The 13404-nt window shown below is 48.6% G+C and overlaps 6 protein-coding genes across 6 annotated transcripts; 2 read left to right on the top strand and 4 right to left on the bottom strand.

Moving 5' to 3' along the window:
• Window positions 1–455: 455 nt before the first annotated feature.
• On the top strand, window positions 456–3429 carry N7479_003414 (uncharacterized protein; the record flags this gene model as incomplete). Its single annotated transcript, XM_057251111.1, has 6 exons — window positions 456–503; window positions 559–694; window positions 756–1002; window positions 1060–1253; window positions 1306–1345; window positions 1398–3429. 6 exons carry the CDS (start codon window positions 456–458, stop codon window positions 3427–3429), a joined length of 2697 nt encoding a protein of 898 aa, XP_057110436.1.
• A 672-nt stretch (window positions 3430–4101) lies between these two features.
• N7479_003413 (ankyrin repeat domain-containing protein) lies at window positions 4102–5165 on the top strand (the record flags this gene model as incomplete). The annotated part of the gene is made up of 2 exons (XM_057251110.1): window positions 4102–4174; window positions 4231–5165. 2 exons carry the CDS (start codon window positions 4102–4104, stop codon window positions 5163–5165), a joined length of 1008 nt encoding a protein of 335 aa, XP_057110435.1.
• Window positions 5166–5349: 184 nt separating this feature from the next.
• N7479_003412 (uncharacterized protein) lies at window positions 5350–6210 on the bottom strand (the record flags this gene model as incomplete). Its single annotated transcript, XM_057251109.1, has 1 exon — window positions 5350–6210. One exon carries the CDS (start codon window positions 6208–6210, stop codon window positions 5350–5352), a length of 861 nt encoding a protein of 286 aa, XP_057110434.1.
• Window positions 6211–7654: 1444 nt separating this feature from the next.
• N7479_003411 (uncharacterized protein) lies at window positions 7655–8004 on the bottom strand (the record flags this gene model as incomplete). Its single annotated transcript, XM_057251108.1, has 3 exons — window positions 7655–7686; window positions 7715–7802; window positions 7849–8004. The coding sequence occupies 3 exons, from the start codon at window positions 8002–8004 to the stop codon at window positions 7655–7657; spliced, it is 276 nt and encodes a 91-aa protein (XP_057110433.1).
• Window positions 8005–9645: 1641 nt separating this feature from the next.
• N7479_003410 (RAD52 DNA repair protein RADC) lies at window positions 9646–11689 on the bottom strand (the record flags this gene model as incomplete). Its single annotated transcript, XM_057251107.1, has 5 exons — window positions 9646–10688; window positions 10736–10916; window positions 10971–11150; window positions 11217–11303; window positions 11357–11689. 5 exons carry the CDS (start codon window positions 11687–11689, stop codon window positions 9646–9648), a joined length of 1824 nt encoding a protein of 607 aa, XP_057110432.1.
• Window positions 11690–12028: 339 nt separating this feature from the next.
• On the bottom strand, window positions 12029–13085 carry N7479_003409 (UBA and UBX domain-containing protein; the record flags this gene model as incomplete). The annotated part of the gene is made up of 3 exons (XM_057251106.1): window positions 12029–12532; window positions 12600–12943; window positions 13004–13085. The coding sequence occupies 3 exons, from the start codon at window positions 13083–13085 to the stop codon at window positions 12029–12031; spliced, it is 930 nt and encodes a 309-aa protein (XP_057110431.1).
• Between the last annotated feature and the right edge of the window lie 319 nt (window positions 13086–13404).

The raw sequence follows: 13404 nt of genomic DNA, 5'->3' as shown, positions 1-13404 counted from the left end.
TCATCTCATCGCCTCTCTTTCTTCTTTTTACAGCTCTCTCTCCCCTTGTGTTTTTCTCTTGCTTCTTTCGTTTGGAACCTCCAGCGGTTCTCACTTGTTTCAGGCTTTCATACTCTGCTTGGCACTTGTCTCTTTCGCTTTGAGAAGAGTCCCAGGTCCTCGGAGTTGTCGTTGGTCCCTCGGGGACCTTGCTCGAAATTTAAGCTTCGTTTCACTTCTGTCCTTCCTTTGAAGGCCCACTGTCTCTGGGGTCACCTTGATCTTCAGATACCTTATGTCTGGGAGACATCGTCTCCTTTTCTCATTACTCACTCCTTCCTCATCTAACCGTGCTTTCTCCAACAAAAGCATATTCCCATCCCGGTGACACGTTGACAACCTGTCACGTATTTGTATCTGACTGCTCATTTTACCGTTATTGACGCTTCACCCACTGCGGAAAGCGCACCGGCAAGATGGCTGAATCCGCGGAGCAGCTCCGCAAGATGCAAATTCTTCAAATGGTAATATCTAATCTCTCATTTCTTCTCTGACTTTTCCAACTAACCACTTCAATAGGCCGACCTAGGAAGCGCCCGGCGTGACGTAATTTCCACCGGTGAATTTCAGAATCAGGCTCGCACACAGCTTGCCAGGATTGAATCCAACCGACAGGTCGATCAGAGAGATACAGCTCAATTGGGCAAATGGGCAAGTAAGTATTGAAGAAAAAACGCCCACGGGTTTCTCTGGCTATGTACTAATCCTTGTCGCAGATTTACATGCCGAGATCAGAGATATTCACGGAACAGAAGAACTCGATGACATTGAGAGCGGCCAGTCTCACCGAGCTAATCTACACGCCATGTTGCATCCCAATGGAAGTCAGCTGCGAACTTATGCCAATCATCCTTATCCTGCTTCATCTGCCGGTCGTGGTGGCGGTGTCATAGGAAAGAGAGGACGAGGTGGTTTTGTTCCCCCACCCCCCATGGCACCTGCTAGTCTTCATCATGCTCCAAGGTAAATTGATATACTTTGACATTAAAGGAATCCCAATTGACAGAAGAGAAATTATAGAGCCTCCATTTATGCAAATCCCGTTCGCTCGGGACGTCCAGGACCGCGCGGCCGCTCGACTACAATGTCAGCCGGTATTCATTTGGACCCTGCGTTGAACTGCAACAACAATGACAGCGATGCTCGTGACCGAGGCAGGGCACGTGGACGAAATAAGAGCAAGGGCAAGGGCAACACCCAAGGACAGGTTCACAGTACGTTTTGATGACAGGTGCAGAAAGAGAATACAGCTGACAATGTTCTTAGTCCCTCTCGCCCCCAGCAGAGTACAGCGGCCGCCTCCTTCGTGAGTGATCATACTTCATTTGGTGAAATCTACATGCTGATCTCTTGAACAGCGCCAACTTCGCCGCTAAAATCTCTGAGCCTGAGGACTTCATGTCCTTGTTTCAGTCTCGCCGAGCAACCGAATCGTACACAACGTCTATCGATACAATAGCCTCTGCTCCAATGAAGAAGACTCCATCTGTGCAGAAATCCATTCCGCCTAACGAGCCAAGGGCCAAAGCTCTTCTGAGCAGTCCATCGAAGAGCCTATCTCACTTTGACCCTATTGAGAAGACTACACAGTCCACCAAGACCCAGGCTACTCCAACCGATATTTCTCTGCCGCATATTGGGCCCTACCTAGTGGTGGCACCATCGCCGTCAGCTCATGTTGTTCCTCTTCATAAGACTGCAGCTTTCAAATCCAGCAAGGGCCCGCCTAACACGCCCAAATCACCTCAGCTGGATACCAAATCCCCTCCAGTGGAAAGCCCCACCGCATCTCCTTCTAAATCTATGCATCAGAGTGCCAAATCGAAAAAGGCAAAGAATAAGGGGAATACCTCCAAGGTTCCTTATCCAGAAGTGGGCTCAATTACTACTGATGAAATTCAGTGGAAGGTTTCGCCCGGTGAGCAGCCACGGAAGAAGGGCACGGCTTCTCCAAGCAAGGAAGCAGACTCGGCTGAACACTTGATGCCCGTCACTGAGGCTAAGAACACACCTGTCTTCAAGGCAACTGAACTTAAAGACAGCAAACAGAATGTTACTCCTGGCAGCCAGAAGGGGAAAAGCAAGCAGAAAGCCCAGCCTCGGGATCTGCTGAGCGAGGATGACCCTCTAGTTAATACGGCAAAACCAGCCCGTCGTCCCTTGAAGACAGTGGCTATCCAGAGTCCCGGTGCTGCAGAATTGGCAGGTCTCCAGTTTGCCGAAATGACCGGGGAGTCGGTGCCAGTCCAGAGCATTGATGAAGTCATTTCCCAGAAAATACCGAACATTGAGGTCCCGGAAACCCAATCTCGCCCCAATGATCAGAGTCCAGGATTTGAAGGCGTAGATATGGGCCAACAGATTATTACGGAACTTCGCGATATCCGTAAGCACATTCATTCCATTAATTCGCGCCAAGATTTGCCTACTACTCAGGATATCGAGCGCATACTGGAATCAAAATTGCTCCAGTTGATTCCTACCACATCTGCACCACCTGAGGCACCTTCATCCTCAGAGATGGAAGCTCGGTTGAATAGTCTCATTGCAGTTATCGAAGCTCGTGCAGCACAACAGCAAGGGATTAATGCTGTTGAAGCTTCTCCAGCTGCCAGGCGCGATCTTACCCCCTTTGATGGGCATCGATCGCCACCGCCGCCTTCTTCCAGTTCAAACTCTCCTCCTTCTGCGGATAAACGCACACACAAGGTACATGTGCCCGGCCTCTCGCCAACCAGGAGTGACAGTCCAGACATTATCTCCCAGTTCGAATCTCTCCAGGTTTCGAGCAAACTTGCTGCACCCCTGCAACCACAACGGGCCATCCCAACTCCGGTTCTTCGTGATCTGAAGGTTCCAAAGAGGACCACTACCTCCGACGCGTCTGTTCAGGTTACTCCTGCTCTGGGATCACACCCAAAGGAGGCGACAAAAAAGCCACTGACTCTTAATGATTCCATCTTTGCAGGACCTGTCGGCCCTGTCATTTCGAACGACACTAATGCGATACGATCCCAGACCGCAACTCGGACGTTGGGCTTAAACCATCCAAATATTCCCAAGCAGCAGGATGGAGACTCCATGAATCTTCAGCCAACTGGTGTGCGAACAATTGGGCCGGCACCATTCAAGCCCCGCGTAATTGGTCCTGCTCCTTCTGTGTATGAGCCGACCACATTGCGTGCAGCGGCAGGAGCTCGCATTCGCACCTCCTCCACCCAGTCCGCAAATATTGATACTGAGAATCGGTCTTTGGGTACTTCAAATAGTGTCCTAACACCCCAGCAAGCTCCAGGTCGGCTGTTTTCCATGCCTGACCCTACGACAATCCAGCAACCGAAAGTGAACGCTACTCGCTCGGTTTCTTCCAACCGCTCTCACCGCCAGTAATTGGCATCTCAATTGCAGAGTCTGGGTTACGGTAGATTTGCCTTTCTACGGGCCTCAGCCAGCTCTCATTTATGGTCTGGCCGAATATGTTCTTTTCATCTTTTCTGTGGCCTAGTTGAGCTTTGAGATCCTTTGCTTTTCTTACTGAATGGTGTTCCGGTATTCAGTTGCAACAATTCCAAAGTGAAGGATCGATGATCGTTTGGTGGGCTACTGTATGAATTAATTGAAAGGGTAACCAACTAATGGTTGTTTTTTTACTTCGATGTAGATGTAGACAGACGGTTCAACCCATAAAGCTAAGAGAAAAGACAAGCTCTAAGAGTCAGTGTGGATATAGATGTGATTTTTGCAATTAGTATGGTGTATTAATACGTTAGTCAGTCTTGAAATGCAAGAGAAGTTTAGTTGACTTAAGTCTTGTAAAGACTTTTTGGTGGTCCTTCTAGATGTCCTTTTAGATGTCTTCCCAGAGATTTCCTGGGATCTATTTTTTATTAGGTAGTTTCTTCCCTTTATTACTATAGCTATAACATTGGGAAAGGTAAGCGCTAACCTGCCCCATGATGGCGTGTACGTTTTGGCCCCTTTGTTCTCTTCATTTCAAAATCCGATTGTATCTCTTTCAGAAACAATAAGACGCAACGCATTCACTTCTTACATACAAATTAGATGGAGGTGAAAAGAAAGGTCACCCTCGAGCATCGTCGTGCGCAGAATCGCTTGGCCCAACGCAGATTTCGTCGTGAGTGGCCAATCAATCTCCCGTATCATCCATCGGGATACTGATCAGATCCCCAGAACGACAGAGCCAGAAGGCCAACGCAAATCAGCCACCTAAACAGACCCTAGAGCCACCCATATTAGCGACCGATGACCCATCCAAGATTTTTAATTTCTCGTCTGGAATCAGGCCGACACACCCGAGCCCTGTCAAATCCCCGCCCTTCGGGTTTGGCGTCAACTGCCTACAAGGCGGCGCCAATGGACTGATCGGCATCCAGAATTTCATAAACATGGACGATTTGAAGGAATCGCCCCTGTCAAGTCTCATTTCAGGCCCGTCACCAGGCATATCTAACACCGGTTCCACTGAGCATACCCTCTACCCCAGCGATCGAGACTCCAGTCCCATGCATCCAGGTTCTCTAGCAAATACAGACGGAAGAAGCAGCAGTCACAGAACTACACCAGACACATCCCACACAATATTTCTCCCGAAGCCGTTAACAGATGAACCAACACCCGCCAGTGCTGACAGCGCCAGCGCAGTTCTTCCCAAGACAACAAATAACCACAACACAGACCCAGGCTCACTTTCCGCGCTCCATATAGCCGCGCAGAAGGGACACCACCGGATCATGTGCGTGCTGCTCCAGCAGGATATCGACTGTGATGAGATAGACGGCGATGGGCTCACGCCCTTAATCCATGCAACGATCGGCGGTCATGAAGATGTCGTCGCGTTGCTGCTCATGCATGGAGCGCGCATAGGCAAGGTCGACCGACAAGGCCGCTCGGTGCTGCATTTGGCAGTTAGTCATCGCCATGAGGCAATATTGAATATTCTGTTGGATTATTGCGTCGGTAACCACGGGCTCATTGATGCTTATGATTGTGGCGGGCGCACGCCATTGCATATTGCGGTCGATACTGGGTTTGAGGCGGGCGTGCAGGCCCTCGTACAGCGTGGAGCTAGTTTACATTGTAGGACTAGGAAGACAGTGGTTCAATAAGGGGATATATATACTTAGGTACAGCATGGTTTGGATTTTTTAAGAACGCATTACTTACTGTTTTGGACTAAATTCAGGTCTAAATTCAGGTACCTTATAGGATGGGTTTGGTATATGATATCAAGAGCCATGCTAGAGAGTGTCAACGGTAGCAGAACCAAACCGGACTAGTAACTCCTCTCCGTCAATACCTTCCTGCTCCAACCTTCATAATCTTCTCCACAACATCCAACCCTGTCAACTTCTTCAGCATTCCATCGAACGTCCCAAACGGAAGAACACTAATCAGCCTCGCAACCCAAGCCTGCTCTCCCCTCCAGATAACAGGCGGCGGTTTCCTCTTCAGCAAATCACCCACAACAGCCGTCGCCCACTGCAGAGTTGGCATCCCTCCTTCAGCAAAGGCATCCTGACTCAACGCCTTCTCCACGACCTCGCGTGCCGGATAATAAATCGATTTCTCTGGAAGAGTTGGCGGCTTTGCCTCCTTTTGATTCTTGATTAGGTTGGAGCGCACCACCCCAGTCTTCAAGTCGACAACAGTCATCCCCAAGATGCTCAGCTCGAGCCGGAGAGTATCAGACAACATAGCAATAGCCGCCTTGGATGCCGTGTACACGCCCTGAAATGGCAGTACGGCTACAGACCCCACAGAGGACTGGTTGACGATCAACCCGCCATGGGGACTCTTCAGCAGCAAAGGCAGGAACGCCTGCGTGACCTCGATGTAACTCCAGACATTAAGATCGAATAGGCGTTTAGCGTCGGTAATGTCCACGTCCGCTACGGGCATAAGATACTCGGCGCCAGCATTATTGACCAAGATATCGAGATTGGAAAGCTTGGTCACGGCATTCTTGATCGACTCGCTGGATAGCACATCTAGCGTTAGAGTTTCGATGCCGGCGGATGTAACCTGGCCAAGTTTCGAGGGGTTACGGGCCGTGGCGTAGACCTTCAGACCGGCCGCGTGAAAGGCAAGAGCAAGGGAGGCTCCGAGACCGCCGTCGGAACAGCCGGTGATCAGGACGGTGCGAGGGGCCATTTTAGATTTCGGGGGTTGTAGGACCTCTATCAATAGAGGCAGATGTTGAAGAGACAGCATAGTTCAGATATAAAGGGTTTGTGAGACTTATATACATTCATCAATCCTACTACCTATCCGACTTCGATCCGTTATAGCTCTAAAAAGAGTAATGGTATAACTACTTCATTCTCCCGACTCCGATCTTGAAGCCAATCGATAGAGCTGCCGATTACACCCCAGAGCTTTTGATTACCCGTGCCAAGGCCGATCAACTCATATTAGAGTGTTAAGATGTACTCCGTACCTGATGTATCTTTTGTATGGAGTCCACAGTAAAAAGGTACAAAGCTGAAACATGAATACCCGATTTGGTCTAGACACGGGTGTCCTGATTACCCGATCGGATCAACCTGCCCTGAAAATTGTAAGGCGTTGGGGACTTGCACATTCAATTGTGATAGGAATCACCTTGGGCTAATACACCATCGGGAGCCCTCGGGAATTAGTGATAATTGGTAAGTGATTTCCGTGCAATGTTTGCGTTCAGGTATGATGGCCATGGGCAAGGACCTGTGGAATAGCCCAATGTATTATAATCTAGTCCGTAATGCATATTTATTTCACTATATACAACCACCAGGGCGTGTATGGGTCTAGAAGGGACAAATAAAGCGACAATCGAGACGGCCGCACCCCGTTTAATCTACGAAGTACATACTCCGTAGTCCTAGCCTCAACGTAACGCCCCTCGGCTACCAGCCTACTCCGTACATAAAAGTAATAGGGGCTGGTGTTTCAGCTTATGCATCCGCCTGGACTTTTTAGATTAATTATTTCCAAATAAACCGAGTAGATCGTATATCCGAACTGCATGATTTGTCGGAATCCGACCCTTGTTCGGGCCGTTCCTACAATATAGGACTTTTGCACTAGAATAGATCCCTCACAATCTGTTCCGCTTGTTTTTTCTTTTTCCTCCGGATCGCTCTCTCCCCGCTTCCGGCTGCAGCGTTCAGGAACTGCTTTTGGCACGTTGGAACCCAGAAGTTTGTTCGGGGAAGACAAAAAAACTTCCGGCGAGAAGTACAGAATGGCCTGGCTCAAAGTACGGCGGTCTGGCCAAAGTACAGCGGTCTATACCAATATCGACACGTGTAGGCTTGACGAGGTGTGTGATGTGCACGGTGCTGAAAAACTTGGAAATTTGCTGGTTTTTGCTCTTTGTGATATGTTGGACTTGTAGATATATCAAAATTGCAAGGTTCAGTGTTGGTTTCGGTTGCCTTCACTAAATTACGGAAGAACCTACTACGAGTCATGATAACCATGGAATCTAGATGATTTCCTCGAAAGATCCTATTTATACCCTGCCATTTTAATTAATTTCTTTTTACATGTCATTAATGCCACTGTCACAGCACCAGATCCGGATGCCTTGCGTCGGATCTCCCATTTTACACATCTAAAGCGGATTGAGTCCGGTTAGATACGACTCTGATGGGTTAGAAATATGTTTACTTACCCTCGAAGGCATACGATTCACGCCTATATGGCTGCTTTACATCCAGACCATATGATATTGTCCAAGTAGGGATGTTGATCATGTTTCCCTAGAGAGGTCAGAAAATACCGTTGAAGTATGATTGAACTTCTTACTTCTGTAATTGTGAAGTCTGCGGTATGCCTGCGTCCTCGACGGCTTCTCCAGTATATAACAACCAAGAGCAGAGCAAAGAGGATGAGACCAAGAGCAGCAACAACGGTATTTGCTGCTGGAGTATAGGCCCAGCAATGACCAGTCAAAGAAGCCATCTTCTCACGAATAAGGTCTATGAGTAGTGAAATTCGGCAATGAAAAGCAATCTTGTATCTCGATGAACGTGGACATCCATTCTTCTTTAAATATACCAACGCATACAGTGATATGTGGCAATCACCTTCGCCCAAGTATCAACCCAAAGACCCTTGTCTATTACCCTTGTCAGACAGTGCACACTTATAATATCATTTAGATACCGCGAAAGCAAGAATCCGGAGAATAAACGCCGATCAGTCGATCGGTAGTCTCAGCGCTTCAGGATCGCCTCAGGGCCCAGATCCTTCTATGATAGTATGCATGGAGCGAACATGCGCGCATCAGCGCATCCAAAGAGTATGCAGTAGCTTAGGCTTGGGGCCCGCTCTAGGATCCCTGATCCTACTATCAATTGTATTTAATTTCTTTTTTGAGAAAATAATATTTCTTTTCTTTTCTTTTCTTTTGATTTCTAATTCTTTCTAATTCCTTTGAATTCATCAATTCAAGTCGAGGCACGGAGTAGATCACACGCTCATAGCTTTCTATCAGTTCGAAATATGTTAGAACCCAGATCCCCGAATCACGTACTATTGGCACGCTAGGCAGACAATACTCGGCTTAGACAGAGCAAGATAGATCTGAATCAATGCGAACATGAACGTCCCAGCTGTCAGGCACCCGAACACCCGTTGTCGAGACGCGTGAGCCGGACAAGGGTGTGTAATGCGACTTGCAGCCACGAAATAAAAAGAATTCCTACGAAGTACGCGCAGGAATAATAAAAAAAATTGACCAAATCGCGTCGCACCCTCCGGAAATTCCGCCCTCTTTTTTTCTGGCAGTCCTCCAGGCCTAGATTTAGGCACCGATGGGCCAATCCCAAGCCAAATGAGAGCTGTTCACTGAGACCTAGACCTTTTTTTAAGCTAATGCACTAATCCGCCAATCTCAATGTACCGACAACATGGTCATGGAATCTGTTCCCCGATGCTTTGGGCTTACCATGCATAAAACACCTGGGTGTTTTGTGGGTTTGTGGCTTGACACTGGGCTCTAGATATTTACTATCTTTTACGATTGATCCTGCACTTGTCCCAGACTCTCACACTACTGGTCGGGGAACCGGGAAAGGGAAATAAGGTCCAGGTTGAGGTTCTGCTCTAGATGCCTTGGCACCAAGCTTAGAAGGATCGGACTTTGCAATTGTTCGTACTTTTTGTCGAACATGATGTCAATTTAAGTAACGGGGGCTAATTACATTATTCATACGTTTCATTCTTGGTATAATTGATAATTCTGCCAATCAACATCAACATAAGGGGTCTAATCCTGCTATTGTGTCCCCGAAATCCAGCATGCTTCAGGTCCGTTTTAGGAATAACAAAAGAGAAAAATATGCAAATATGAAAGAATGTATCAAGATCCAGTTAATGCATGTGCTTCTCCCCGCTGGGATCCTGTGGATCTATTTGGTTTGAGCACTCCGGAAACGCCTGCCATACTTCCCCGCTGTGATAGCCATGCCATGACGCCGTAGGCGAAAGGTGAAGATAAAAGAAAGAAATTTTGATGAAATAGGAACGCTTGAAGTTGGAAATTTCGTGGTAGTGCACCTTCTTCCTCAAGGGCACAAAATACAAATCAGATCATACTCATTACTGGGTTGGTGGGCGAGGCCCAGAAGAAGGCCCAGAGGAGTCAACATCCGAGACTCGGGGGCGTTTTGGGTCATTTGGACCGGAAGCCGCGACCCCTGTATATGCGCCAGGTGTAGCATCGGCATTGGTGACGTCTACCAGTGGAGGCCGTTTCCCGTTGAGATTCTGCTGAGGTGGCACACTGCCTCGATTCATCACGGCTGAGTTAGAAGCGTTCCTTTGGTCAATGTTGGGCCGGGTCAACGGTCGATATGATGAGACAGAAGGGCCTCTGCTGACCGGACTGTTGACTCCACCACCGGGAGCACCGACTCTGCGCTGCAGATCCGTTGCGGGATTGACGAAATCGCGTGGGTTGTTAATATTATTGGATGGGGCTGGAGCGGCGGGTGCTGGAGAAGCGCCCGATAGCATCGGCCTAGCGATAGGAATGCTTTTTGTATGATCAACACCAGCCGTCTTACGGATGGAGGGACTCTCTGCATGTGGATCGAATTGAGGTGCTCCCGACGGGATGGAGTGTGGGTTTTCACGGAGGAGATCCACTGCTCTGGCAGAAAAGAAACCGGATGATGGCGTTCCTTGCGGTGGGTTCATATCCTGATTTCCCTGGAAGCCCCCGGGGACGGTGTCCCTTTTGACCGGAGGCTGTGCTATGTTGTTTTGTGGAATATTCTGACCAACTGGTTGCTGTTGTGGGGCTGATAGTCTGGGGTTTGCAAGATTTTGAGCAGGACCTTGGGCAGCCATCGGTCGACCTTGTATTCCAGCTGGAGATGGGATAGCCGATGGGTTATGTCGCGCATTCAGGGGATTCGGTCGTCCCGCTTGGCCCGAACCGTTCCATCGCTCTGGTTTTGATGGTGTTACGACAGCGGGGTTAAACCCTGCTCGAACAGGCTGTCCTCTTTGAGGCGCTGGACCGTGCGTTGGCACGGAGCGCTGCTGTTCTCGATGGATCTCTGTATCTACCACGATCTCATCAGGATTGCCTGTATCGGTCTCGGGTACCCCAAAATCGGCTTCATCAAAGAGGTCACCTAGAGACCATTAGCCAGAGTCCAAAATTGTGTTTTCTAACACATACTACCAAACTCGCCGTCCCCTTCAAAAGAAACGTTGTTCCCAGGATTATTGCCTCTCGCTTGATGTATAGGACGAGGGAGGGGTAAATCATCCTCTTCCGGTACACGTTTGGGTGGAGGCAGCTGTTTCTTAGCAGGTGCGAAGTCAGGGTGGCGGTGAAGGTCTTCGACATCCCATCTGCCCTATTCTGGTAGTCAGCACACACACAGTAGATTGAAGGGCATCGGGGACCATACAGGCGCTGCCTTGACTTTGGTCACTTTGGCCACATAATCCTTGTCATAGATACAGTTACCCAACACGTTACCAAAGTTCCTCAATGCACGTTTCAAAGCATCTGTTGTGCCTTCTTTCTTGGCCTTCTCAAATGCTGCGGCCTTGCCTTTGCAGTTCTCAATATGACCGTAGCCAATATCCTAGAAGAGAACTATGGTTAAGACAACAACCCACCAGAAATTCATATCTTGTGGAGGTCCCCTTACCTCATGAAATGTTCCATCCCTCAGAGTGACTCGCATAATGACTGAAAGTCCCAGGCTGATCTTGCCTGTGGTTTGATTCTCCTCAACCTGATAAGCGTTAGTCAACCCTTAGATAGTTGATCAACGCATGATCGACGTACAAAATCAATCTGAATCGTCTTGATTGAACTGGACCAGCCATTAAATCCAAACACTTCATTCGCAAGATTAATGCATTTGTCTGCGGAGAGATAATGAACTTTCTGCCCCGCAGCACCGGGTCGCGCAGAGATATATTCGGGTCCCAATTTCTTATCAAGACGGGCTTGTAGTGTTGCGATTTCCTGTGCTGTGTATTCGCTGATGCGATGTTGAGGTTCCTCAAAGGGGTTTTCTGTGGCGGGTCCTGTAGCGTTCGGCATCATAATGGATCCCGCACTACCGCGATGTTGGTCGCCAACGCTGAAAGTATCACTATCAGTGCTCGATTCCATGGGGTACGTCATTTCCTGGGTCCTGGGTATTGGGTCTCACGCTGGCATGTTTTGTTGTGAATGAGTGTCGAGTTCAATATTAGAAAAGTAATGACGGCGTGTCGAACGCGTTGTATTCAGGCACCAAGACGCGGCTCATCACGACATCACATGATGATAACGAGATAAGATAAAGATAGAGCTTCTTCCAAGTAAACAAAATTATGTACATTATTTAGGAATAGTTATAGACTAATGGGAATTTATTTCACATACAGAAGCTATTTTTCGGGATTCATCTCATTTCTCGTTCTTTGCAGAAGCTATCTATCTTTCGATATAAGGGAGGGATAGGATCAATCATTGGATGACAAGACTGGCACTAGGCACAAGTCCTAGTTCCTTCAAAGTCTCTCCGAAAAACTCGCTATCGAACACCTTCTTGGGGTAGTTCTGCACAAAGCTCTGGACCTCGATCCCATCCTGTTCCCTCAATGCGGCCGCAACCTCGAACAACGTCGTGTCAACGGGCAGGGTCTTCATGATGTTACCCGTGGATGACTGGAATCGCAACCGGGTTTCTGTATATGCAGAGGCAGGCTTAGACGTAGCGGGACCAGAGGAAGTTGGCGCCGAGGTACCGGCGGTCTGGGGAGGAGCCACACCGGCACGCTCAGCTCGCTGTTTCTCTGCCTTCAGTCGACGTTCCTCCTTGTCAGCCTCGATCTTTGCCTTGATGCGCTTCTTAGCGTCGATTTCATCCTGCTTCTCCTTCTTTTTCTTCGCTATCTCTTTAATCTGCTGCTTCCGTTCGAGCTCCTCCTTAGCATCCTGACTTTCCTTAGTGCTCTTCCTTCGGATTTCCTGGTAATGAAAGTCAGCAAAATGCCCCAAGTCACGATTCGCGGGGATTAAGACCAGGGATACAAACCTCATTCTTCTTCTTGTCGATCTTGTCCTGTTCTGAAAGAACCGCGCGCTTCGCTGCAAGCTTCTCCCGTAGCTCTTCCAGTCTCTGCTTTTTCTGCTCCTCGGTCAACGGAGCAATTTCCTCCGTAGACTCAGCAAAATCAACATGTCCCGACTTTGATGCGTGGAACTCCGCCTGCGATTGGCCTCGGAACTTCTTGCCACACTCGTTGCATACTAGGCTGCGTGGTTGTTCGCCTGGTTGGAGTGCGGGGCCCTCTTCGTCTTCTGCCTCTTGGGCCTGTGCCTGTACCTCCTCCAATGACTTGTCTTGGTTGTCCTCGAGCCACTGCAGTGCGTCTTGCACTATTCAGCTAGTCAGAGGACATATCACTGTGTATATCAGGGTAAAGGGCAGAAACTTACAGCCACCAGTCTTTGTCACTGCGAGCTGGGCGCGCTCTTTGTCAAAGCCCATTTCAATGAGCTGGTCCAGGTCCGATGCCATGATGACTGTTGGTAAGTTCAAAAATATAACGGTATGAAGCTGTCAGAGAATGAGAAAAACTCGTCAAAATTGTATCAGGTAAGTGGTTCAGATGTGAGTAAGAACAGAGTGGGTGACGTATCAGAAAGGCGGCGAGCGATAAGGCCCACTTGCCTTCCCCAGGTTTCTATGGCATCAACTTCTTCTCGATGGCGTATCTGAGGGATGCTTGAATATTTACAGGCTATTGAAAGAGTAACAATTTCAATTAGACCTCTATATTTTGTATTTGACTTGTGCTACCTATGCACACATCTCCCATCTATGTATTGAGGTGGCT

Source organism: Penicillium vulpinum, assembly GCF_028829585.1.
Source record: "Penicillium vulpinum strain IBT 29486 chromosome Unknown utg000002l_segment0_segment0, whole genome shotgun sequence".
NCBI lineage: Eukaryota > Fungi > Ascomycota > Eurotiomycetes > Eurotiales > Aspergillaceae > Penicillium > Penicillium vulpinum.
This window is presented reverse-complemented; position numbering and strand designations above follow the sequence as displayed.